Source organism: Sorex araneus, chromosome 3 (genome assembly GCF_027595985.1).
Source record: "Sorex araneus isolate mSorAra2 chromosome 3, mSorAra2.pri, whole genome shotgun sequence".
In the NCBI taxonomy this organism is placed as follows: Eukaryota; Metazoa; Chordata; class Mammalia; order Eulipotyphla; family Soricidae; genus Sorex; species Sorex araneus.
In genome coordinates, this window is record NC_073304.1 from 205,196,743 (window position 1) to 205,224,258 (window position 27,516).

Below are 27,516 nucleotides of genomic sequence, written 5' to 3' on the forward strand. Positions count from 1 at the left end.
ATCGAGCAACCAGCTTGGCCCTCGTTTCCTCCTCCGTCTGTCCCATGGCCCGGGCCACTCAGGTTGGGCGAGCGGCCTGGGACCAAACTCCACAAAACCCCACGGGCGACCGACCAGGAGAGTCATCGGGGCTCTCCCCCGGCTGTGACTCCTGGCAGATATTTTTTACACTTGGCCTTAAACTTTTTGTTGTTGTTAGTTGTGAGGTGCTCAGAGACAAAGGTGGTGCTGGGAATTGAACCCAGGAATTGAACTCAGGGTTGTGTAAACACCACCTTGCAAGACATACAATTGTACTTTACCACTTAGCCACATCCCTAGCCCCAACATTTGTCACTGTATAGCAACCTTTACTCCTCACAGACCCTGCAGGGCTCGGGGAACATGTGATGGCAGGAACTGAACCTGGTTAAACATGTTTACAGCAAGCGCCCTCCCTGATGTACTACCTTCTCCACCCCTACTAGAATTTTTTTTTTTGTTTTCTGGGGGGCCACATCTGGAGTACTAGGGGTTATTCCTGACTTTGCACTCAGGAATCACTCCTAGCAAGCTTGAGGAACGATAAAGGATGCCAGGAATTGAACCTGGGTTGACTGCATAGAAAGTAAGTACTCTGGCCCCATAACTTTTTAAAAATAACTTTATTTATTTATTTATTTATTTATTTTTGTATTGGGGCCATACCTACTGGTGTTCAGAATTTACTTTTGGATTTGTGCTCAAGGATCACTCCTAACGAGGCTTTGGGGACAACAGGGGATGCCAGGAATTGAACCCAGGTCAGCTAGCACATGCAAAGCAAGCACCCTACCCTACCCACTATACTATCTCTCCAGTCTCTCTACTATAATTTTTAATTTATTTTTAACATTTATTTATTTTTGGGTAAGGGACCACACTCAGTGATGCTCAGGGCTTACTCTAGCTCTGAACTCAGGTATCATGCCTATAGTGCTCTGAGGACAACAATGGATGCTAGGGATCAAACTGGGGTAGGCCATGTACAAAGCAAGTGCCTACTCTCTGTGTCTCTCTGGCCCCTAAAGATAATTTTTCTGGGAGCACAAGGGATGGCCAGTGACTTAAAGTAGCTTCCTTGAAAGTGTGGGATCATGAAGTTGATCCCCACTCAGAACTCAGTGGGGGTCAAACTCAGTTGTAGAGTTTCTGCTGCCTGAGACCAGTTATGGTTCACCATGACTGAGTGCAACCCCCAACAGTCATGAGTGCAAACTCTGCAACTAAAATTTGCAATTTCTTGGCACACACTTTGGGAGAGTGTGCAGGCACTACAAGTAATTGTGTAAGCACCGGTCAGGCATGTGTGTAATCCCCTTTTCCCTTCACTGTCATTGCAATAACAATGAAAGGAAGAGAAGAGGGAAAAAAACAATGATGATGACTTTCTAATAATGCAAGCTAAATACTGTGCTTCAGGTTTTCTCAGTAGTTTGCAGAACCAGCCATGCCGTTTATCTCAGAGTTCCTAGGAATAATGGCTCATGTTTGGGAGGCAGCTTGCCCAAGTTCAGTGATATGAAACAGCTCTCAGTCAGAAGTGACAGATTCTAATAGGGATCAAAGTCACACTGATATCTCATTAATGCAGGATCAGACAAAATAAATGAAGCAGACTGTGAAACGGCGCAGAAGGGAGGCGATAGAGGAGACCAAATAGGAGTGTGTGTGTGGGGGGGGGAGGGGGTCTATGGAAAGGAAGAAGCCTGCATAAATTCTCTGTATCAAATGTCCCAGAACTTTGGGTGTAGGGCCAAGATGTGGCTGGGGTTGTGGCTCAGTGTATGTCTCACAAGTGGTAAGTCCTGGATTTGATTCTCTAGCACTGAAAAAAAAATTTTTTTTCAAAGTTTTTTGCTTTTGCTGTTGCCCATATATGTATAGTACTTAGGATTTCTTTTGGGTTGCTTGTGTTTTGGGGCTTTTTTTTGTTTCGGGTATGTTTTGGCCACACCTGGAAATTCTCAGGGCTTATTCCTAGCTCTGCACTCAGGGATCACTCTTGGCAGAGCTCAGCACACCATATGGGGTACTGGGGTAGAACCCAAGTCAGCCGTGTGCAAGGCAAGCACCCTGCCTGCCTAGGTCTAATTGTTCATCTTTTATTTCCTTTATTTTCTCCTTTGTATGATTTCTTTATAAACTACTTTTTTGGGGGGTCCACACCCAGTGATGCTCAGGGGATAATCCTGGCTCTGTGCCCAGAGAGTGCTGGGGAACCATATGTTTGCTGGGGACTGAACCTGGGTCAGCTCCATGGGAAGCAAATGCCTTACCCACTGTATTATGGCTCTGGCCCTATAAACTACTTTGTATTAAGTAACCTAAATTGGTTTTGTAGTGTTTTTGCCATTCTGGAGATTAAATGTGCTCTACAACTGAATCACACCCATACACCTAGAGTGCTTTCTTTGAGGGAAGGGGGGTGTGGGCCACACCCAGAAGTGTTCAAGGGTCCTGGTTCTGTACTCAGGGTTGCTCTTAGTATTGATTGGGGACCTTGTTTTTCTGGGGATTGAATCAGGGCTGGTAGCATGCTAGACAATGATTAAACCCCTGTGCTATGTTTCTGGCCCTCAAAAAACAATTTTTTTAGGGCTGGAATAACATGCTAGAAGTAACCTCCAAACACTACTGGGTGTGGCTCCCAAACAAAAGTTCTTCTTTTACAATACAAACTAACATAAATTTGGCATTTGTTTTGGGGGGACCATATGCAATAGTAGGATTCAATCCAGGATCAGCCACATGCTATGCAAACACATTAACTTTTTTTAAAATAAATTTTAGGAAGCGGCCAGGCATTCTGGTGAGCAACGCGGCCCAGAAAATGCTCCGGACCCGAATTGGGGCCAACAACACCGGGGAGCCGGAAGGTGGAGGTGCAGCCACAACACCTTCTCCAGATGGAGCCCTGGCAACACTGAGCAGCAACTAACATGGCTCCGGGATTCAGGACTGGGACACATCCGAGCCGCGCAGCTGCATTAGCGGCCATGCGACCTTTTCTAAAACCTGAAAACATACAATCTTTTAATGGAAAACTAATTATCAAATGCTTCTTTAGTAGGGCTATCTTGTTTGGGGGGTATAACTCCCACAACAATAGTGAGTTTTGTGTTAAAATATGGAACGTAATCAAGGTGAAGAGAAAATGAAGTGAAATTCATCAGTTATACAGTTGGGGTGGGGGGCGGGGGGTATACCGGGGATCTTGGTGGTGGAATATGGGCACTGGTGAAGGGATGGTGTTTGAATACGGTATAACTGAGACATAAACCTGAGAACTTGGTAACTTTCCACATGGTGATAAAATAAAAAAAAAAAGTAAAAATAAAATAAAATAAAATAAATTTTATTGGATCACCATGAGATACAGTTATAAACTTTCATGATTACGTTTCAGTCATACAATGATCAAGCACCCATCCCTCCACCAGTACACATCTTCCACCACCATTGTTCCCAAGTATCCCTCCTGCCACTCCAACCCCTTCTGAACCCCTGTCTCTGTGGCAGGTACATTCCTTGTTACTCTCTAATTTTGGGTGTTATGATTTGCAATACAGATAATAAGAGGACATCATATTTGGTTCTTAGTCTACTTTCAGCACATATCTCCCATCCTGAGTGATCCCCCCCAATCATCATTTACTTAGTGGTCCCTTCTCCATCCCACCTGCCTTTTCCTTAGATGTTAGTCTCATATTATGCTATTTTATATTCCACAAATAAGTGTAGTCATTCTATGTCTGTCAAACACATTAACTCTTTTATCATCCTTCCAACCCATTAGCCTAGTTTTTAATGTTTAACTTTTATTTATTTATTATTTTTGTCTTGGGATCACACCCATAAGTACTCAGGGGGCTATTTCTGGTCCCATAATCAAGGATAATTCCTGGTGTTCCAGGGATGAAACCAGGACCTCTGCAAGCAAAGGATTCCCTCCAGCCTATTGAGCCTTCTCTCTCCAGCCTCAGCTTTCAATTTTGACATGGAAATCTTTATTCTTTTCACAGTTTATTTTATTTTGGGGCCACACCAGGTGGTGGCTAGGGCATACTTCTGGCTTTAAGTCTGTTGGGCTCAGGGTATGCTGATATGGGGTGCCAGGAGTGGTGCCTCGTACAAAGCAAGTGCCCTACCCACTGTACTATCACTCTGGCCCTGTAGTTTACTTTGGAATAAGATGTGTGGCAGGGATTCTTCTTTATTTTTCTTCCTACAATTAATTTATGTCCCGGCATGGAGAGCCCATGTGCTGATTTCACCGATACTTAATTCCTCCCTTAACTTCATTCCAACATCCTGGGAATACAGCCGGAACCAGTCAGTGTGGAACTTGTGCTCAGTACCACTGAAGTAACTTTTTCCATTCCCCTGAGGAAGATGAGATCATCTGCCACAAGCCTCTTTTCCATTCCCCATAGGTAGGTTATCTCAGCCTGAAATAACTCCCTCTTCCCTATCTTGCCTCCTGACTCCTATAAAACCTCTCATTTTATTTGTTTTTACAGAGATCTCTTATACATGTTGGAAGGGAGGCTGCCTGCCCCATTCATGAACAGCTTAATAAAACCAATTAGATCTCTAAAATTAACTTGAAAATTTTTGTTTGCTTTTGGGCCACACCTGGTGGTGCTCCATGAAAGGCCAGTAGCCCCTTAACCCCAGTACTATCTCTGTACTATCTCTTCAATCCACTAATCTTTGTTAAGTAAACAGTTTTGCAGTATTAGATATATGAAAAATGTTCACATCCTCTGGCCTTAGCAATTGAACCACTTCTAATTGACTGAGAAATACCTGGAAGGGATGTCAGGCCTTCTGAACACTGCATGAAAGAATCCCTTCCTAATTAAACAAAAATATTTTTTTAATTTAATGAGCATGAGTGCACAAATATTTTGATGAGTTACCATTTTCACTCTCTTGTTCATCATCATCCCATTGATCTTCAATTTTCTCGAGCAGTCTCAATAATTTCTCCATTCGTCCTAGCCCAGAGATTTTAGGAGCCTCTCTTTACTCGTCCTTCCCAACGGTGCCGCATTGGAGGCTCTTTCAGGGTCAGGGGAACAAGATGCATCATTGTTACTGGTTTTGGCATATGAAAACGCCACGAGGAGCTTGCCAGGCTCTCCCATGAGGACAGAAAACTCTCAGTAGCTTGCCAGTTCTCTGAGAGGGAGAACTGGGCTATAAGATGTGGCAGGCCGCATTTGCTTCCGGGAGCTTGGTTTTTTATTCTCTGAATGTTGGCTGTTGATGGGATTACATGGTGCTGGGAGCAGTTTCTGGGTGTGACTGCCTAGCTACTGGAAAATTGGGGGATCTGGGCGGAAGAGGCCCAGTCCTGATCCGAGCAGGCTTGGAGAATTGCTGAATTGTATTATACATATATTTATTTATTTATTTATTTATTTTAGGAATCAGGGCTGGAGCGATAGCACAGAGGGTAGGGCGTTTGCCTTGCATGTGGCCGACCTGGGTTTGATTCCTCCGTCCTTCTCAAAGAGCCTGGAAAGGAATCACAGCACTGATTTCCGATAGCAGCTATGCCATTTCACTCCCACCAACAAGAGTTCGGGTTCTCCACAGAGAAACCCAACTGCCAGAGCTGCTAGAGATACAGCTCAGAAAGCTGAGTGCATCTTCTGCTTTCTGGAGACCCTGTTTCGATCCCCAGTACTGTATGGCCCCCCATCACTGTTGGGAGCAACCCTCAAGCAGAGCCCAAAGTAGCCCCAGCACAGTTGGATGTAGTCCTAAAAGTCAATTTTCCCATAAGTCCAACACTTATCATTTTCTGGATTTTTAACAAAACCAGTAGCCCTCATAAGCAGTGTCAAATGTTTCTTCATAACTTTTTAAAAACAGTATTAAGAATCAAACCAGAGCTCATCCTTGAACTTTACACTAACCTTACACCCCCAGTTCTAAATGCTAATAACATATTTAAACACTCTTCTTTTTTTGGCTTTTTGGGTCATACACGGCAATGCACAGGGGTTACTCCTAGCTTTGCACTCAGGAATTACTCCTGGCGGTGCTCGGGGGACCATATAGGATGCTGGAAATTGAACCCGGGTCAGCCACTTGCAAGGCAAACACCCTACTGCTATACTATTGCTCCAGCCCCACACCCTTCTTTTTTGGAGAAGACATTTTTTAAAAATGTTGGATTTAGAAAAATGCCACTTTGGGCCAGAAAGGTAGTACAGTGTGGAGGGCATTTGCCTTGCACGTGGCTGACCTGGGTTTGATCCCAGCATCTGATATGTTCCCCCAGCACCTCCAGGAGTAATTCCTGAGGGCAGAGCCAAGAGTAACCCATGAACACTGCTGGGTGTGGCTCAAAAAGCAAAAAGCAATCAAAAAAATACCACTTCCTTTCCTGAAAAGGAAAAATAGACAGTTACAAGCATTTCTGAACTAAATTAAGAGGTATATTTCTAGGAGATATTTTCTTAGAAAGTTACTAAGTTTTCAATAGGTGAAATTCATATTTTTGTTGGTGATTACTACAATCAGGTGTATCTGGTTATATTTTACAAAACAACATAAACAGTTCTTATTTCAGAAGCATATGATCTCCATGTGAAATATGGGGTTACAGACACAGGCCCAAGAAAAAGGGAAATGAATCAGTTAAGAAGGAAAAAAGACTGGGAAAAGAGTTATATAATTTATCTAAAATTTTTATCTAAGTATATAGAATAGTAGATCAATTTGTGAACTTTAATATCTGACCATTTCATATTAATATCTTAGAAGATAGAAATGGTAAAATGACTTCTGGATTAAAAAAAAAATTCAGGGGCTGGAGCAATAGCACAGCGGGTAGGGCGTTTGCCTTGCACGCGGCCAACCCGGGTTCGATTCCCAGCATCCCATATGGTCCCCTGAGCACCGCTCAGAGTAATTCCAGAGTGCAAAGCCAGGAGAAACCCCTGTGCATCGCCGGGTGTGACCCAAAAAGAAAAAAATTTTTCATAAATTGGTGAAAGGTTAGAATGAGGAAGTGTGAAAAAACAAAGAAACCAACTGTCAAACCCTGTGTGACAGCACATAATAGTTGGGTGCAGCCCAGAACTGATGCATATTAAATACCAATGAGTTTGCTTTTTATATCTTTATACTTGTGACACTTGGAGGGCTACTGTGCTGAAGGGCTGCTTCCAGCACTATTCAGGGGACCATGTGATCCTGAGGATCAAACCCCGGCCTTGGACACACAGAGCATGTGTTCATGAGCTGCCTGTCCAGTTTCAAACATGAATGTGCTCAACCAAAATTGTTCCTTGGAAGAGAAAGGAAAACAATGACATGAAAACTAATCTGATTCCTTTGCCACCTGCTTCCCATGCTCACTGCCGTTTACTGACAGGTGCTCTCCTGAGGGCGCAGGGCCTTGCCTGCAATTCAAATTCCAGGCTGTGACTCTGCTCCCTGAGGCCACTTGCATGCACCCAGCTCAGTCCCACAGCTCTGCTGACCGGGAGCCCCGGGGTGCTCTCCAGAGCACTGTGCACACAGCTCAAGATGGGTGAGGCTCCAGCCAGCCCCCAGCCAGGACACTATGTGACCCTTGGTCATCGGAAGAAAAGGAGAAGTTTAGTGACAAAGGTCATAGAACAGCCTGTAAACTGTGCTCTGAACTTGGGCTCGGAGGAGCTAGGTTTGCCCCCCAGGTGTGTCACCTTATACATCTGTGCAATTTGCATGAGTCACTCAACCCAGCCCATCCGGCTTCCACTTCCTCCTCTCCACTGCAGAGATACCACTGTCTTCACAGAACTATGGCAAAGATGAAATGAGATGACAGGTATGAGCATACCTGGCATAGAGAACAAATGCTCATTTCTTTCCTTTTTTTCCAAAGTAGTCCCAAGTTATCTGTTTTTTTTTTTTTTTTTTTTTACGAGCTTTAACCATATATGCCACCTGAACCATGGTGGCTTCATTCTTTCTTTTTTGAGTGGCTTGGGGGAGGGGGGAAGTTCACATTCGGTGGTACTCAGGGGTTACTCATGGCTCTGCATTCAGGAATTAGTCCTGGCAGTGCTCAAGGGACCATATGGGATGCCAGGGATCGAAATTAGGTCGGCTGCATGCAAGGTAAATGTTCTGCCCACTGTACTTACTATCACTATGGCAGTTTCTTAAAGATTGACTAGAATCCAAATTTTTCATATCCCCACCATTTCCTCTCCACCTCTTCAAATGGCTCCATTGTCAGTAAATCTAATTGTAGAAGTCAAACCTAATCAACTTATCAATGTCCTTGGTTCTGCCTACAAATGGTATCTTGAGTCTAGTCAGATTTCTCTACCTCCATTGTCAGTAGTTCTGTTTCATCTTATTTCCTTCCAGTTTTCAATCTGTTTCTACTTACAGTAAGAATCAACCTTCCTTCCTTCCTTCCTTCCTTCCTTCCTTCCTTCCTTCCTTCCTTCCTTCCTTCCTTCCTTCCTTCCTTCCTTCCTTCCTTCCTTCCTTCCTTCCTTCCATCCTTCCTCCCTCCCTCCCTCCCTCCCTTCTTTCCTTCCTCCCTCTCTCCCTTCCTTCCTTCCTTCCTCCCTTCCTTCCTTCCCCTCCCTCCGTCCCTCCCTCCCTCCCTCCTTCCCTCCTTCCTTCCTTCCTTCCTTCCTTCCTCCCTCCCTCCCTTCCTTTCTTCCTTCCTTCCTCCCTCTTTCCCTCCCTCTCTCCTTCCTTCCTCCTTGCTTCCTTCCTTCCTTCCTTCCTTTCCTTCCTTCCTTCCTTCCTTCCTCCCTACCTTCCTTACTTCCTCCCTCCCTCCCTCCCTTCCCCTCCTTCCTTCCTTCCTTCCTTCCTTCCTTCCTTCCTTCCTTCCTTCCTTCCTTTCTTCCTTCCTCCCTCCCTTCCTTCTCCTCCCTCCTCCCTCCCTCCCTTCCTTCTCCTCCCTCCTCCCTCCCTCCTTCCTTCCCCTCCCTCCTTCCTTCCCCTCCCTCCCTCCCTCCCTCCCTCCCTCCCTCCTTCCTTCCTTCCTTCCTTCCTTCCTTCCTTCCTCCCTCCCTTCTTTCCTTCTTCCCTCCCTCCCTTCCTTCCCCTCCCTCCTCCCTCCCTCCCTTCCTTCCCCTCCCTCCTTCCTTCCCATCCCTCCCTTCATCCCTCCCTCCCTCCCTCCCTTCCTTCCTTCCTTCCTTCCTTCCTTCCTTCCTTCCTTCCTTCCTCCCTCCGTGTCCTTCCCTCTTTCCCTCCCTTCCTTCCTTCCTTCCTTCCTTCCTTCCTTCCTTCCTTCCTTCCTTCCTTCCTTCCTTCCTTCCTTCCTTCCTTCCTTCTTTCCCTCCCTCCCTCCCTCCTTCCTTCCTTCCTTCCTTCCTTCCTTCCTTCCTTTCTTCCTTCCTTCCTTCTTCCCTCCCTCTCTTCTTCCTTCCTTCCTTCCTTCCTTCCTTCCTTCCTTCTTCCCTCCCTCTCTCCCTCCCTCCCTTTCTTCCTTCCTCTCTTCTTCCCTCCTTCCTTCCTTCTTTCCTCCCTCCCTCCCTCCCTTCCTTCCTCCCTCCCTCTCTTCCTTCCTTTCTTCCTTCCTTCCTCCCTCCCTCCCTCTCTTCCTTCCTTCCTTCCTTCCCCTCCCTCCTTCCTTCCTTTCTTCCTTCCTTCCTTCCTTCCTTCCTTCCTTCCTTCCTTCCTTCCCTCCCTCCCTTCTTCCTTCCTTCCTTCCTTCATCCCTCCCTTCTTTCCTTCCTCCCCCCTCCCTCCCTCTTTCCTTCCTTCCTCCCTCCCTCCTTCCTTCCTCCCTCCCTCCTTCCTTCCTCCCTCCCTCCTTCCTTCCTCCCTCCCTCCTTCCTTCCTCCCCCCTCCCTCTCTTCCTTCCTTCCTTCCTTCCTCTCTCCCTTCCTTCCTCTCTCCCTCCCTTCTTTCCTTCCTTCCTTCCTTCCTCCCTCCCTTCCTTCCCCTCCTTTCTTCCTTCCCTCCTTCCTTCCTCCCTCCCTCCCTCCCTCCCTTCCTTCCTTCCTTCCTTCCTTCCTTCCTTCCTTCCTTCCTTCCTTCCTTCCTCCCTCCCTCCCTCCCTTCCTTCCCCTCCCTCCTTCCTTCCTTCCTTCCTTCCTTCCTCCCTCCCTCCCTCCCTTCCTTTCTTCCTTCCTTCCTCCCTCTTTCCCTCCCTCTCTCCTTCCTTCCTCCTTCCTTCCCTCCCTCCCTTCCTTCCTTCCTTCCTTCCTTCCTTCCTTCCTTCCTTCCTTCCTTCCTCCCTCCCTCCCTTCTTTCCTTCCTCCCTCTCTCCCTTCCTTCCTTCCTCCTTCCCTTCCTTCCTTCCCCTCCCTCCCTCCCTCCTTCCCTTCCTTCCTTCCTTCCTTCCTTCCTTCCTTCCTTCCTTCCTTCCTTCCTTCCTTCCTTCCTTCCTTCCTTCCTTCCTTCCTTCCTTCCTCCTTCCCTCCTTCCCTTTCTCCCTCCCTCCCTCCTTTTTTTTCTTCCCTCTCTTCCTTGTGTCTTTTTCATTTTTCTTTCTTTCATGGATCATACCCAGCTGTGCTCAGGGTTTACTCCTGCCTCTATGCTTATGGATCACTCCTGGCGGGACTCAGGGGAATTTGTAGTACTGAGGATCAAACTGGGATTGGCCTGTGTGCAAGGTGAATGCCTTACCTCCTATCCTATCTCTCTGGCCACAGCAAAAATAATCTCTAAAAATAAAGGTCTTGGGGGCATGGAGTGATAGTACCGTGGGGTAAAGCATTTGCTTTACATGTGCTGACCTGATTTTGATCCCTGACACTCTATCTGGTTCCCCAAGTTCTGCCAGGAGTTAAAGTGTAAAGCCAGGAATAAGACCTGATCACAACCTGTGTGGTCCCAAAACAAAACCAACAAAAATTTAAAAAAAATAAAGGCCTTGAGTCAGAGGGATAGTTCAGGGAGTACAGGGGACTAAGTGCTAGCATTGCAGGAAGCCAGTTCCACATATGTCATTTGGGCAAGGTCATAAGTGATCTCCAAGCACAGAGCCAGGAGTGTGATCTCCAAGCAGAGCCAAGAATATGCCCAGAGCAAAGCCAGGTGTGGCCCCAAATCAAAACAACAAGAAAAAAACTAGGCTGGAGAGATAGGACAGGAGGTGAGGCACTTTGCCTTGCACGCTGCTACAAACCCCAGTTTGAGTCTCCAGCATCACACATGGCTCCCTGAGCACTGCCAGGGTTCACTATTGAGCATAGAGGCAGGAACAGCACCTGAACACCACTTGGTATAGCTCCCAAACCCAAAGTAAATAAATAAAAATAGGGGCCCACAAGCTTGTAGAGATGTTTTGCTTGTAAGAAGTCTGGCTTTGTGGAGCTAGAGCAATAGTACAGCGGGTAGGGCATTTGCCTTGCACGTGGCCAACCCAGGTTCGATTCCCAGCATCCCATCTGGTCCTCTGAGCACCGCCAGAGGTGATTCCTGAGCGCAGAGTCAGGAGTAACCCCTGTGCATTGCCAGGTGTGACCCAAAAAGCAAAAAAAAAAAAAAAAAGTCTGGCTTTTATTTCTAACACTGCGTGGTCCTTCGAGCACTGTCAGGAGGGACCTCTGAGAGCCCTCCCCCACCAACAAAAGAGGCCAGAATGGGCAGAGTACATGCAAGAGGTCTCTTGCATGTGTGATCTCTGATACTGCATGATCCCTCTGAGTGTGATCTCTGATACTGCATGATCCCTCTGAGCACCAGCTGGGAGTCACAGCTGAGCACCAAGCTGGGAGAAGCCTTCAGCACCACCAGGTACGGCCCCCAAGCCACAAACAAGGAAGAAACAAAAGAGGTATTACTCCCCTTTGCTCAGCTCACCATCACAGCCTAACTAGACCGGAAGCATCAAGGAGGGCAGGAATAGTTCTGTAAGCTTCTCATGTGGAATTCACTTGCTGGGTATGGTGGAGCAGTGATAATACTGAATACATTGAAAGGAAAAAGAAAACAAAAATGTTTATACTCAACTGAATAAATTAGTCTAGTCAGCCTTTTTTTTTGTGTGGGGGCACACACAGCAGTGCTCAGGGCTTACTCACATTCAGAGATTATTCCAACGGGGCTGAGGGAAACACATGCAGTGTCGGGTATAGAACCCAGGTAGCCATATGCAAGACAAGGGCCCTGCTCTCTATACTATCTCTCTGACCCCATGAGCCCTTTGTTTCTTGGTCTCACTCAACAGTGCTTGGGGGCTACTCTCTGTCTGTACTTGGGGATCACTCCTACAGTGCTGAGATGGAGCCCTGGCTTCCTGCAGGCAAAGCACATGCTCCAGCTATCATTCCGGTCCTGAAACACTAATACCATTATAAATCATGGTACCCAGGTAAGTGCAAGTAGCAGATGGCATTACCATGAATGAGACCGATATGGCAGGACCCAGGGTGTTTCACCTTGCCTTTGAAGCCACGTTCTTCCTTGCTGGAAAAATCCAATTTGGCTCTGCATATGGAATCCGTGCAGTTGGATGTCTCGGAAAAGTTCTGTCATTAAACTTAATGAGTGTGACACGTGTTTCATTTGCTTGTTTGGCAAATATTCTTGGGACACTTTTCTTCCCACGATCCTCCTTTGCAGCTTTGCAGTGATATTTTCTTTGTAGGGAATGGCAAGAATCCTTTCCACTGCTGGAATTATTGGGTGCCATAGTTTTTCCTGCTTCCAAAAGCTTTATTTCTGCATTAGCCTTGGAAGAACATCAATTTCTAGGAGATTATTCTTGTTTTGTTTTGTGGAGTCTGACCTTATTCTCATTTTTGAAATGAATTTATCTGGGATGTAGACATCTTTGGGCCAAATCACAAAAAGGAATTTTGAATTTTTACTTATTTGCTTTTTGGGTCACACTCAGCGATGCACAGGGTCACTCCTGGCTCATGCACTCAGGAATTACTCCTGGTGGAGCTTGGGGAACCATATGGGATGCTGGGAATTGAACCCAGGTTGGCCACATGCAAGACAAACACCCTACCCGCTGTACTATTGCTCCAGCCCTTAGATTTTGAACTTTTGAATCGAACCAGCAAACAGCTAGTTCTCTTGCAGCTCTAGATTTTTGACTATTGGTGGAATGAAAATATTGGGGGTTTTTTTGTTTGTTTAGGGACCACACCTGTCAGTGCTCAAGGGGTCCTGGTTCAAGGGGTCACTCCTAACAGTATTTAGAGGATGATACAGTGCCAGAAATTGAACTTGGGTCTCCTGCATGCAAAGCATGTGCTCAATCCATTGAGTTCTCTCTGACCCATCTACTGTGCTGTATAGAACTTTTGGATCTTATATTTATCTGCAATGTGACCAGCTTGAAGAGTTTGTACAAATAAGGATTGCTCTATCTTTCCTGTACCTGCAATCTTCAAAAACTTCTTACATTACAAACTGTAATGCAATGCTTCTTGGTAGATTTTTATCAAAAGTAGGAACTAACCACAGAACTAGCTAATAACTTCCTTTGGGAGGGGACAGGAAAGGGCTCTCAAGCAGTGCTCAGGAGGCACAAGGCCTTTGCAGTATCTTCTTGGCGGGGTTGGGGGGGGGGGAAGATTATCATTAACTAACAGGATGATAATCTAACATAAAACTAGATTAAGGGACACTAAAGAAAATTTCTTGTTTCTTTTTAAAAGATTATTTTATTTTTATAACATTGCTCACAGTGATTTACAGTATTTCAACACCAATCCCATCCCCATTACACCTTCCCATCACCATTCTTTCCAATTATCCCAACCACCACCCAAGCCTGCCTGAATAGGACACTCTAAATGATCTGTTTTGCATTGCTTATTATGATTAATTCACTGAAAGTGGTGAAAAAAAGACTTCATTAAAAGAAAATGTGTGAAGATTGTTGTATCTCAGGGTTGGAGCGATAGCACAGCGGGTAAGGTGTTTGCCTTGCACTCGGACGACCAGGGTTCGATTCCCAGCATCCCATATGGTCCCCTGAGCACCATCAGGGGTAATTTCTCAGTGCAGAGCCAGGAGAAACCCCTGTGCATTGCCGGGTGTGACCCAAAAAGAAAAAAAAAATTGTTGTATCTCACCCTGGAGCCATTAAGCTCTTGTATAAGAAAGTTTCATTATTTCTTGATTTTTGTTTCCCCCAATTTTTAAGTTGTGGGGCCACACCCTGCAGTTCTCAGGGTTTACTCCTGGCTCTGCACAGGGTGCTCAGGGCTTACTCCTGACTGGCTCTGCACTCAGGAATTACTCCTGGCGGTGCTTGGGGGACCATATAGGATGCAAGGGATTAAACCCAGGTCAGCCACATGCAAGGCCAATGCCCTACCCACTATACTATCCCTCCAGCCCCAGCAGTCACTCCTTGTGGTGGTCATGACCCATATCCTGTGCTGGGGATTGAATTGGGATGACTCACAAGCAAGCAATCCTCTTGATCATTATACTATCTCTCGGCCCTTATACCCTTCACCAGTGTCCCAACATTACTTTTAGTTCATCTCTTCATTCCTTCCTTCCTACCCCTTACCCCATTTGGCAATCTTAGTTTTGTAATCCAAGGCCAAAAGTTTCTCAGCCTTCGAGACTATTTCCCTGCTTTGTTTCTCTATGGACCACAGATGAGTGTGATTATTTTATATGTTGCAGTGAGATCCCATCTTCTCTTAGAGCTGCATAATACTCCATTTTGTCCCTACTGCTAGCTTCCTAGCTTCGCCAGACATTTGTAGTTTCCATAGCTATTCTACAGAAAGCTCTACTCTTATCACCACAGCTACAATGTTCTACATTATTTGTACCTTTATTTTTTTCATTTACAATGGAGAAAGAGTTCTTTACCTTCAAAAAACCAGTTTCCCCTAGTTTCTTTTTTGGTCTTGGGGCCACACCTGGTGGTGCTCAGGACTACTCCTGGGTCTGTGCTCAGGGGTTGCTCCTGACAGTGCTGGGGGTGCCACGCAGTGCCAGGGATCAAAGCCACAGTTGTTCACATAGCACTTCTAAACACCACTGTGTGATGGCTCCTGAGCAGTGCCAAGAAGGCCCTGATGTCCCTACATCCCCAGCACCACTGGACCTGAGCAATACCACCTGGCCAGAGCCACGCATTAAATCACCAGCCACACAGCCAGGCCAAGTATCCCTGGGAGAAGTACCACTTGGGAGGCTCCCAAACAAAACAAAACCTATCACACCTGGGCTGGGGATAGAGCTCAGGGATAGCATATAGGTTTTATATGAAAGAGGCCCTAGGCCTCATCCCAAACAAAAACCCAAAACTATGACTGCCCTGGACAAGAATGTGGCAGAAGTGGAAGAGTCCAAGTTCAGCACATTTGAGTCCTGGCTTCCATCCGAGGTGCTGCATTGTCCCAGAGAACCCCTGGCCCCAAGCACCTCGGGGTGACCTCAGCCATTACCACCACCATAAAAACAATGCATTTATGTTTTATAAAAGCATCAATTCTAAGGGGCTGGAGCGATAGCACAGCGGGTAGGGCATTTGCTGGGTTCGATTCTCAGCATCCCATATGGTCCCCCGAGCACCGCTAGGAGTAATCCCTGAGTGCATGAGCCAGGAGAAACCCCTGTGCATCGCTGGGTGTGACCCAAAAAGCAAAAAAACAAACAAAAAAAAAAGCATCAACTCTAAGGGCTGGAGTGATAGGACAGTGGGAAGGGTGTTTGCCTTGCACACTGCTGACCAGAGTTTGATCCTCACCATCCCAAATGGTCCCCTGAGCGTCTCCAGGAAGGCAGAGCAAGGAATAAGTCCTGAGCACTGCTTGGCATGGCTCTAAAAAACAAAAAAAAATGTTAACTGTCATTGTTGCTACTATGTTATTAAATGAATTAAAGTTACCCTGACTATGTAAAATCATCAAACTTTATTTTCTTTTCAGATTTTTGGGCCACATCTGGTAGTACTCAAGGGCTACTCCAGCTCTGTTCACAGGCATCACTCCTGTTGATGGTCAACAGACCACACATGGTGCCACTGTACTATTGCTCAGTCCCCTCTTTTATTTTCTTGTTTACTTTTGGATCACACCCAGCGGTGCTAAGGATTACTCTTTGTTCTGCACTCAGGAATTACTCCCCGTGGTGTTTGGGGGGGACCATATGAGATGCTGGGGATCCAACCTGTGTCGACCAAGAACAAGGCAAGTGCCCTACCCACTGGACTACACTCCGGCCTGCTTTATTTTCTTTTAGTGGAGAGAAATTGCAAGTGAACCTATTTACATTACTATTTAGTCACTTAAAATTTGTCCCCCTCCCTTGCTAATAATCTGTAAATATGATTATTTGGGGCTGGGAGGGGTTTAGAATAGCTACCCTGCAAGCATATCATCACAAGTTCAACTTGCTGGTGTCCCATAAGCACGAAGAACAATCCTGGCCGCTCCTGGTGTAGGTTCCTGGTGTGGGGCAGCACCACAAAAGGGCGCAGCCCTTGCTGTGAACCGCAAGTGAGAAGTTCTAGCACCAGGGCTAGGAAGTGCAATCTTGGGCCAGTGCATGCGTGAGCACTGCCACTGTGCCTAGGGAGCACTACAGTGGGTACCTCAATTCACCTCAATTCACACACACACCTGGCAAGCAGCACAGCCAGGTGTGTGTGCGACCCCAATGTCACAGCAACAGTGAGGAAGGGAAGGATGGAACATAAGTCACAGATTCACTGAAAACAAATTTTAAAGCACATTTGGAATTAGAATTATAAAAACAACAATAAGGATTCTTATTTTGTTCTTGGAAAACTTTATTTAGGTTTAAATTAAAAACAAACAAACAAACCCACAAATGTCATTTTTGTTATTAAAGGGCAGGTAGGAAGGTAGGACTATCCTTCACAGTTGTCAGCTAGCAAAGTCGAAATGAGAGAGATAATCTAACTAGAAGACACTATTCCAGATTATATTCACCTCCAAAGAGATCATGAAAATTAGCCCCAAACTTTGAAAGAGAAGTCACATCAGAAAAACTAAGAAAGTGATAATTAATATTCTGGGAAATTTTATTTATTTTACTTAGAAAAATTAATACTTAATACTTAATACTAAAAAAAATTAACTTTTTTCTTTTGTTTATTGGGCCACATCCAGCAGTGCTAAGAGCTTATTTCTGGCTCTGTGTTCAGGGATCACTACTGGCAGGCCACAGGGGACCATTATGGGATGCTGGGGATCAAACCCAGGTTGGTCACATGCAAGGCAAGTATCCTAGTTACTGTATTAACTCTCAGCCCCCAAAAGAATAAATTCTTTAAAAGTAAAAAGGGCAGGCAGTTTATACAATAAGCATTAGAAACACTGATAGATATTTTCATCAGTTTCCTATGATTTTAGCATATAAGATGTTCCTTGTTCCTGTTGGCCCAAACAAATAAACAGACATTGGCCTGAAATGAAAATTTTATATTTCTCTATAGGAAACATAAAAAATATGGCTTTTTGGATTTTAATTTACAATAACAATTTTAGTTGGATTTTTTTTTAAAAAGTGTAGCATTGTTACATGCCCAAACAGGATTTCAAATATAATGTCCACATCAATAGAAATCAGAAATCTAATTCAGTCTATAGATTTTAGTTCTGATCAAGGAATAAACTTTCAGTTATCTGAGTTTACTTTCTAGTAACAATGTACAACTTGCCAGATAATAACATCGATAATTCCTAAGCTTTCCTTTCACTTTATTTTCCTCCTTTAACTAAGATGCATATAGAAATAGCGAGACAATTCAGAATAGTTATAATGGTCTTCAATAATTGCTTCACTAATTAAATGATTTTATTTGGTGAAGGTAAATGTAAATTTGTTCAATAATCTTTGATTTCAGAATTACTTAGAATAGGAGATTACTGCATCATATACAGAAATCTTGATCAATAATTTTCTACTTGCATCTCATAACTCAGTATCTTCTAAACTATTTACAATGTAATCTATGCAATATTATTTAAAATAAATACACAATATACATTTTCTACATTCTCAGACAGGTTTAAAAATGAGGTAATAAAAACTTAATTGATTAACCTTTCACCATTCTGGAAATGATGGCTTTGGGAAATGAAAGTAAAAATATTTTTTCTTAGGTCTTTTCATATCTTCACTGGATGTTAGGTAGTACATCCTTTCCTACATGGAAAATTTATGTAAAAAATCCTTAAGCTTTGTTGGATAATCTGTCATGACTCCAGTTGCTCCCAAATCAAAGGCTCTTTTGTATTCCTGTTCTTCATTTAATACCCAAACATACACCTGAAAATGAGAAGCGTAAGAAACGTTAATACACGGGGCTGGAGTGATAGCATAGCGGGTAGGGCGTTTGCCTTGCATGCGGCCGACCCGGGTTCAAATCCCAGCATCCCATATGGTCCCCTGAGCACCGCCAGGAGTAATTCCTGAGTGCAGAGCCAGGAGTAACCCCTGTGCATGTGACCCCAGAACACCAAAAAAAAAAAAAAAAAAAGAAATGTTAATACAGAAAAATATTTTTATAACAGTAATTATCCATACACTCTCAGCATTTAGAAATAGCTCTTTAAGCCTATAATTTTAAGAACTTACTAAACTTTTTCATTTTTTAAAGTTCCACTTTCCTTAAATATTCACATTTGATTTCAGCTTCTCTTCTCACATCTAAACCAAGTGGACCCCAGCAACAGAAACGCTGATGCTCCCTTATTAACTGTGAAGCAACACCATTAGACTTGGATCCACACCAAGTCATTTATTAATTCCTGCCCTTTCAAGTTGTACTGAACTGTGAAATATGGGCTTTTCAAAATGCTGCATTCCAGGAACTTACTTGAATCCCCCGGGCAGTGAGGTGGTTAAACAAAGCTTTTCGCATCAGTAAGCTAAAAAGGAAAGCAGAAACAGATTTAGGTACTTCTTAGACCTACTAAAGAAGAACTGAAATTAGTTTTTAGTTCTAAGTTAGTCAATTTGGAGTGTAAATACATATAATTTGTTTTGTTTTCTGCGGGCCACACCTGGCAATGCTTAGCTAAGGCTTACTCCTGGCTCTGTGCTCTGGGGTCACTCCTGGTGGTTTTCAAGGGACCATATGGGATTGTCAGAGATTCAACCTGGGTTAGTCATGTGCAAGGCAAGTGCCTTTACCCACTGTACTATCTCTCCAGGCCCAAGGAGTTTATATTCTTGGCTGAATTTAATCTCTAAGCAATGGCCTCAAGTATTAAGAGCTGCTTCTGTGAATGCCTTTGTTTCACTTTAGGATCTATTTCCACTCCCTGCTGCTGGACATCCAGAATCTTCTTTCTCTTCCTGTTGCCACTAGATCCCCAGGAGATCAGGAGATTTGTTCCTTTTTTCTCCCTTTCAATTTTTAGGTCACACAAGGCTGTGCTCAGGGGCTACTCCTAGAGTGATTCTCGGGGTACCAAGCAGTGACAGGAATCAAACTTGGGGCTCCATAGGAGCATCATGAGCTCCAGCCTTTGAGGTAGCTCCCTGATTCTAAAAGTGCTTTTATTTTTTTCCTTTGCGGGGTAGAGGGGTCACTCCTGGTGATCCTGGGAAAAGGGACTACTAGGAATACACCTGGAAGTACAGGGGAGGCTGTGGTGCTGGGGGAAGAGGTATATTTCGTGGCGGGGAGGGGAGGGTTGGAGCAATAGTACAGCAGGTAGGGCGTCTGCCTCACATGCAGCCGACCTTAGTTGATTCCCAGCATCCCATATGATCCCCCGAGCACCGCCAGGAGTAATTCCTGAGTGCATGAGCCAGGAGTAACCCCTCTGCATTGCCTGGTGTGACCCAAAAAGAAAAAAAAAACAAAAAAGAAGAGGTATAAGGGGCCCAGGGATCAAACCCAGGGCCTCATACATGCAAGGCATGTCTTCTACCACTTTAACTGTCTCTTTGGTCTCCCACCTGAGGTTTTGTGAGTAGTTAAGAGTTAATCTAATTCTAAATGATTCATCATTATGGAATTTTATTTTATTTTTGCTGTGCCAGGGATTGAACCCAGGGCATCATACATACAAGGTAAATGTTCTACCACTGAGCCACATCATCAGTCCTTGAGTAAGTTTTAAAGGCGTCATATACAGAATTCATATACATGACCAAAGAGATTGTACAGAGGGTAGGGCGCTTGCCTTGCACATGGTCAACCCAGGTTTGACCTTTGGCATCCTGTATGGTCCCTGAGCACCACCAGAAGCAATTTCTAAGTGCAGAGCCAGGAGTAAGCCCTGTGCATCACCAGGTGTGGCCCCCAAATAAAACAAACCAAAAAAAAAGTTTAATTAAAAAAAAAAAACTCAATAATTTATATACATTCCTCTATATGATAATCAACACATTCTTCCTTTTATATTACAAATAGGAAGCTTGCACAAAATTATATGTGTAGTAGTTAACATATCACTGTATCACTGTCATTGTCAATCCATTGCTCATCAATTTGCTCGAGCAGACACCAGTAATGTCTCCACTGTAGCTAAAAAATAATTTCTATGTTATGGGGCTGGAGTGATAGCACAGCGGGTGGGGCATGTGCCTTGCACGTGGCCAACCAGGGTTCGATTCTCAGCATCCCATATGGTCCCCTGAGCACCACCAGGGGTAATTCCTGAGTGCAGAGCCAGGATTAACCCCTGTGCATTGCCAGGTGTGACCCAAAAAGCAAAAAAAAAAAAAAAATATATATATATATATATATATATTTAATTTTTTAATCTTTTAATCTTTTTAATTTTTAAAAAGAATTTAAAAAAGAAAATTTTAAATTCTTACATATCAGAAAGCCAGATGAGAAACTTTTGAATTCTGGATATGGTGTGTGGTTCTTTCAGCCTGAAGCAAAACAAAATTTGAATCATAAGTTAGAAACAAAGGAATATTATAGCATTAAATAAGTTCAAAAGCAAAAAGTGTCTTATATGTAGTACATGATCAAAAATTATTTGTGAAAAGACGAAAATGAATTGAGACACACCCCCAAGCCCCCACAAACACAGCAAAATAAGACTCAATTGGGTTCTCTGCTTCCACTGAGTTTTATCAATACTATTCAAAAGTTAACAAACAAATTATTTTTCTAGAAACCTAGGAGACCAGGTTTGTTACTTTTCTTCTTTGGTGAAGCTTCCTTCTACTATTTTATCTAGCAGAATTTTTCACTCAGTAGACTTGAATACAAAACCAAACTTACTACATACAGATTAAAAGGTTTCTGAGATAACAATGAGACAAAAAAAAAAACAAACAATCCACAAGCCCTCCCCCCCAAAAAAAACCCCACATATTCTCTTCTCTGTCATTTGTCTCAGGTCCTTTCCCACCTCCTAAGAAAATTCATTTTTCAAATTTTGTTTTTTGGGTTTTTTTGGGTTTTTTTTTTTGCCTTTTTGGGTCACACCCAGCGATGCTCAGGGGTGACTCCTGGCTCTGCACTCAGGAACTACTCCTGGCGGTACTCGGGGGACCATATGGGATGCCAGGGACCGAACCCGGTCTAGCCCCGTGCAGGGTAAACACCCTACCCGCTGTACTGTCACTCCGGCCCCTCAAATTTAATTATTATAGTCTGGGTCACAAGTTTACACTACTGTTGACTCATATGATTTTGACATACATAGTCACCTCCCATCTATATCATGCCCTGTCCAAGATCCTTGACCAATCCTGTAAAGAAAAGTGTTTTTCTGTGACCTTCTTAGAACAGGGGAGGGCAGATTCCCCTTCCAGTTACAGCAGCCCCCCAGCCACACCTGACACCCTCTGACAGAGAAACCGCCCAGCTCCACAGCTGAACCTCAGCGAGTCGCCAAGGCAAATGGTTCCAGATCCACACCTTCAAATTTTAGAGTACTGTCAGCACAGTACGACCCCAGAAAATTCTAATAGGAAAGTTGCAAGTTCAGTGAGCAAAACAGTAACACCGAAGGTTCAACTTAGCACCAACCAGCCAGCCCTAGAAATCCTCAATGACCTTAGCAACACCACTGTGACATAGCAATTATCATCATCATCATCCCATTGATTGTCGAATTTCTCCAGCGGTCTCAGTAACATCTCCATTCGTCCAAGCCCTGAGATTTTAGAAGCCTCTGTCTACTCGTCCTTCCAACGATGCCATACTGGAGGCTCTTTCAGGCTCAGGGGAATGAGACCCAGCTTATTACTGGTTTTGGCATATTAAATACACCATGGGGACCTTGTGAGGCTCTCCCATGTGGGCAGGAAACTCCCAGTATTTTGCCAGGTTGTCCCAGAGGGAGAAGTAGGCTATAAGATATTGTGAGGCCACAAAGCTTGCTTTTAAGTCTCTGGATGGCTGGCCGTTACACGGCGCCAGGGGCAGTCCCTGGGTGTGACCGCCTAGCTACTGGGAAATGGGAAATCTGGGTAGAGTAGGCCCAGTCCCGATCCGAGCAGACTTGGAGGTCTCAGCCCCAGGTCCCACACACCTGGGTTCCTCTGCCGGTTCCTTCATGCATGAGGCTCGTGTGAACATGTGGAGAGGGGCCTTGAGCATGGCTGTGGCTAGGTTCCGGTGGTCTTCAGCCACCGGGAGCTCTACTTGGGGCGGGGAAGGAAGCTGGCTTTTAAGTCTCTGTATGCTGGCCAGCAATTATCATAAATTGACTTTTATTCATTTTTTATTTTTTTTATTATGTGGCTGTTTTGGCCACACCCAATAATGCTCAGGGGTTTCTGCCCTCAGGAATTACTCCTGGCAGTGCTCGGGGACCATATGGGACGCTGGGGATTGAATCTGGGTCAGCCATGTTCAAGTCAAACACCCTATCTGCTGTACTATCGTTCCTGCCCCTATTATCTATTTTTTATAATTATATTTGCCTTTGTGTTGTAACAAGCAATATGAAGTAAATTTGTGCCTGCTAAGGGGGCAGGCTCGGGCATGCGGGGGAGGGGGTGGAAAACTATGGACGTTGATGGAGGCAAGGTCACACTGGTGGTAGGATTGGTGTTGGAACATTGAATGCCTGAAACAACTGTATTATAGCATTATACAGATTCAATGCGATCCCTATAAATATACCCATGACATTCTTCAAAGAAATGGATCAAGCAATCCTAAAATTCATATGGAATAACAAACGTCCAAGGATAGCTAAAACAATTCTTGGGAAAAAGATGATGGGAGGCATCACCATCCCCAACCTCAAACTTTACTACAAAGCAGTAACAATTAAAACAGCATGGTACTGGAACAAAGGCAGAGCCGTAGACCAATGGAACAGGGTGGAATATCCCTACACACAACCCCAAATGTATGACCATCTAATCTTTGATAAGGGAGCAAGAGATGTGAAGTGGAGCAAGGAAAGCCTCTTTAACAAATGGTGCTGGCACAACTGGACAACCACATGCAAAAAAATGGGTTTAGACCTTGACCTGACACCATGCACAAAAGTCAGATCAAAATGGATTAAAGACCTCAACATTAGACCACAAACCATAAGGTACATTGAAGACAAGGTCGGCGAAACCCTCCACGATATTGAAGATAAAGGTATCTTCAAAGGTGACACGGAACTAAGCAATCTAGTAAAAACAGAGATCAACAAATGGGACTACATTAAACTAAAAAGCTTCTGCACCGCAAGAGATACAGTGACCAGAATACAAAGACTATCCACAGAATGGGAAAGGATATTTACACAATGCCCATCAGATAAGGGGTTGATATCAATGGTATATAAAGCACTGGTTGAGCTCTACAAGAAGAAAACATCCAACCCCATCAAAAAATGGGGCAAAGAAATGAACAGAAACTTTACCAAGGAAGAAATACGAATGGCCAAAAGGCACATGAAAAAGTGCTCTACATCACTAATCATCAGAGAGATGCAGATCAAAACAACCATGAGATACCACCTCACACCACAGAGACTAGCACACATCCAAAAGAACAAAAGCAACCGCTGTTGGAGAGGATGTGGGGAGAAAGGGACCCTTCTTCACTGCTGGTGGGAATGCCGACTGGTTCAGCCCTTCTGGAAAACAATTTGGACGACTCTCAAAAAATTAGATATTGAATTCCCATTTGACCCAGCAATACCACTGCTGGGAATATATCCCAGAGAGGCAAAAAAGTACAATCGAAACAACATCTGCACATGTATGTTCATCGCAGCACTGTTTACAATAGCCAGAATCTGGAAAAAACCCGAATGCCCCAGAACGGATGACTGGTTGAGGAAACTTTGGTACATCTATACAATGGAATACTATGCAGCTGTTAGAAAAAAGGTCAAGAATTTTGTAGTTAAGTAGATGGGCATGAAAAGTTTCATGCTGAGTGAAATGAGTCAGAAAGAGAGAGACAGACATAGAAAGATTGCACTCATCTATGGTATATAGAATAACAGAGTGGGAGACTAACACCCAAGAACTGTAGAAATAAGTACCAGGAGGTTGACTCCAGGGCTTCGAGGCTGGCCTCACGTTCCGGGGAAAGGTCAACTCAGAGAAGCGATCACCAACTACATTGTAGTCGAAGGCCATGTGGGGGAAGGGAGTTACGGGCTGAATGAGGGCTAGAGACTGAGCACAGCGGCCACTCAACACCTTTATTGCAAACCACAACAGCTAATTAGAGAGAGAAAACAGAAGGGAATGCCTTGCCACAGTGGCAGGGTGGGGTGGGGGGGAGATGGGATTGGGGAGGGTGGGAGGGACACTGGGTTTACGGGTGGTGGAGAATGGGCACTGGTGAAGGGATGGGTTCCCAAACTTTGTATGAGGGAAGTATAAGCACAAAAGTGTATAAATCTGTAACTGTACCCTCACGGTGATTCTCTAATTAAAAATAAATAAATTAAAAAAAAAAAACAACTGTATTATAAAAAACTTTTTAAATCATGGTGTTATAATGAAAAAATGCTTATTTTGTTTCCTTGTTTTTTTTTCTCTCTTTTTTTTTTCTGGTTTCTGGGTGACACTCAGCAATGCTCAGGGGCTACTCCCGGCTCTACACTCAGAAATTACTCCTGGTGAGGATTGGGGGACTATATGGGACATCACTGTATCACTGTCATCCCGTTGTTCATCAATTTGCTCAAGTGGGCACCAGTAACGTCTCCCTTGTGAGATCTGTTGTTACTGTTTTTGGCATATACAATGCCACAGGTAGCTTGCCAGGCTCTGCCATATGGGTGGGATAATCTCAGTAGCTTGCCTGGCTCTCCGAGAGGGATGGAGGAACCGAACCTGGGTTGGCCACGTGCAAGGCAAACACCCTATCCGCTGTGCTATCACTCTAGCCCAGAGATCAAACCTACGTTGGCCACATGCAGAGTAAGAGCCCTATTCATTGCTGCTCCAGCACCAACCCTAAATGTTTTATACATTCTTTTTAATCTTTATAGCAACTTAGTGTGTGAAAAGCAAGGCCTAGTACAAGGTCTTGACCTATAGAAATTTCGTAGAGAGATAGATAAACAAGCACTGTCCTCCTTTTCTTTGATCTCCAAAGAGTTTTGTTTTGCTTTGTTTTGGTTTTTAGGTCACAACAATAAAGACTTTTTTGGGGGGAGTGGTAAATTGTGGTAGTGGTTGTGGTTCTTCTTCCTAAATATTATAGTAGAGGTAAATGCAAAATTTAATGGAATTTCAGCTGAGTATAGCACTGAATGAAATAGAAAAAAAGCATGGAATGTGGAGGGCAATTACTACTTGGTATTGGAATAAAATAATCACTAAGCTTCAACAATGAAGCCCATCCTTTTTACCTGTCTTGTGGGTACTCAGGTACCCAGAGCACTTATGGAAGCTTGAAGGAGCTCTCCACAGGCAGAACTCAAGCTTGCATTTGGAGGCCCAGGTTTGATCATCCACATGACAGTCCCCTAGGCACCTGTAGTAGCGATGTCTGAGCAATGTATGAGAGTAGCCCTTAAGCACAGTTAGGTGAGCCCCCCAGCCCCCCAAAAAAGAACAAATAAAAGTTAAGTACCTGCATTATTATATAGGCCAGTTAACTGAACCTGGAGATATACAGCGATCTATACCACACACAGTGAGATTAGTGAGCCTTTATTTAATCCCCCCTATATTTGAGAATTGATGAAAATAAGGTCACCACTTACTTCAACATGATAGAAGGCATTGGGATCTCAAAAAACTGTTCTCGAATGGGCACAAATGGCAAGAGGCCAGTGAAGAACAGACCAAGAATAAGCAGAACACGCTGTAGGCTGAAGAGTATAGGAATATCTGAATTCTAAAAGACACAACAAAATAAAGAAGGTCATTTCACAATCCCATTGACAGAACTGAAGTACTACTCTCTAAATTATCAGTGTTCATTTCCACTCTTAGGGATGATAGTCCTTAATTCAAAGTTTGTATGCAGGAGGCCTGACAACAAACGTGGTCTCAAAAGCAACACCTGGGGGCTGGAGAGATAGCACAGCGGGTAGGGTGTTTGCCTTGCACGCGGCCGACCCAGGTTCAAATCCCAGCATCCCATATGGTCCCCTGAGCACGGCCAGGGGTAATTCCTGAGTGCAGAGCCAGGAGTAACCCCTATGCATCACCAGGTGTGACCCAAAAAGCAAAAAAAAAAAAAGCAACACCTGGAATGACCCCAAGTACCACGCCCACCAAGCCCAGAAGAAAGAGAGGCTGAAAAGAGAGAGGGAAGGAGAGGGGAAGGAAGGAGGGAGGAAGGGAGGGAAAGAGAAATAGGGGAAGGGAGGGGATGTAAGGGGAGAGGAGGGGAGGGGAGAGGAGAGGTCCAGTTTTGGACAATGGGTCAGGATTTACTTTGGAGCTGGGTGACATTAAAGTTTCATCTGGTGATACTAAATTTCCCACCCTATACTGTCTTTACAATACTCCTTTATTTTTATCACTAGTCCAAGAACTAGATAGTGCTTATCACTGAGAATACCAACCCCCCCCCCCCAAAAAAAAAAATCCTGATAAGGAAATAGAAGAAAATATGAAATATTCAGACCTTACTCCCAGTTTTTTATTTTTGTTTTTGCTTTTTGGGTCACATCCGTTGGTGCTTAGTGGTAACTCCTGGCTCTGGTACGCTTGGGGGACCATATGGGATGGTGGGGATTGAACCCACATTGGCTGTATGCAAGGCAAGTGCCTTATTCAGTGTACTATCTCTCTGGCCCCCTACTTACAGTTTAAAAAAAATAAAAAGTCATATATGTATAAATGACATTTATCTCAGCAGAGACAGCTCAAAGAGCCCGTGCACAAGCCCTACACACCAACCACCTTGTTTAAGCTCCAGCACCACACTGAAACCTGAGTACTGCTGGGAGTGACCCCTAAGCAACACACCCAGCATAACCATTAAGCATCTGAGTGTGACCCCCAAAACAATTTTTTCTTTTTTGGGGGTCACACCTGGCGATGCACAGGGGTTACTCTGGGCTCATGCACTCAGGAATTACTCCTGATGGTGCTCGGGGAACCATATGGGATGCTAGGAATGAACCCAGGTCAGCTGCATGCAAGGCATATGCCCTACCCGCTGTGCTATTGCTCCAGTCCTCAAACAAATATTATTAAAAAATA

The 27,516-nt window shown here is 44.4% G+C and overlaps 1 protein-coding gene across 1 annotated transcript in view; it reads right to left on the reverse strand.

Annotated features, from left to right (window-relative positions):
* Nucleotides 1-16,683: 16,683 nt before the first annotated feature.
* The window catches only part of GDPD1 (glycerophosphodiester phosphodiesterase domain containing 1), a 43,361-nt gene continuing 32,528 nt past the window's right edge, over nt 16,684-27,516 (reverse strand). Inside the window, exons 7-10 of the mRNA XM_004608621.2 lie at nt 26,064-26,197; nt 20,740-20,799; nt 18,782-18,833; nt 16,684-18,231 (exon numbers count right to left, since the gene is read on the reverse strand). Of these exons, the coding sequence (XP_004608678.1) occupies nt 18,109-18,231; nt 18,782-18,833; nt 20,740-20,799; nt 26,064-26,197 (369 nt within the window). The 3' untranslated portion in view covers nt 16,684-18,108. The remainder of the gene's footprint in view (nt 18,232-18,781; nt 18,834-20,739; nt 20,800-26,063; nt 26,198-27,516) is intronic.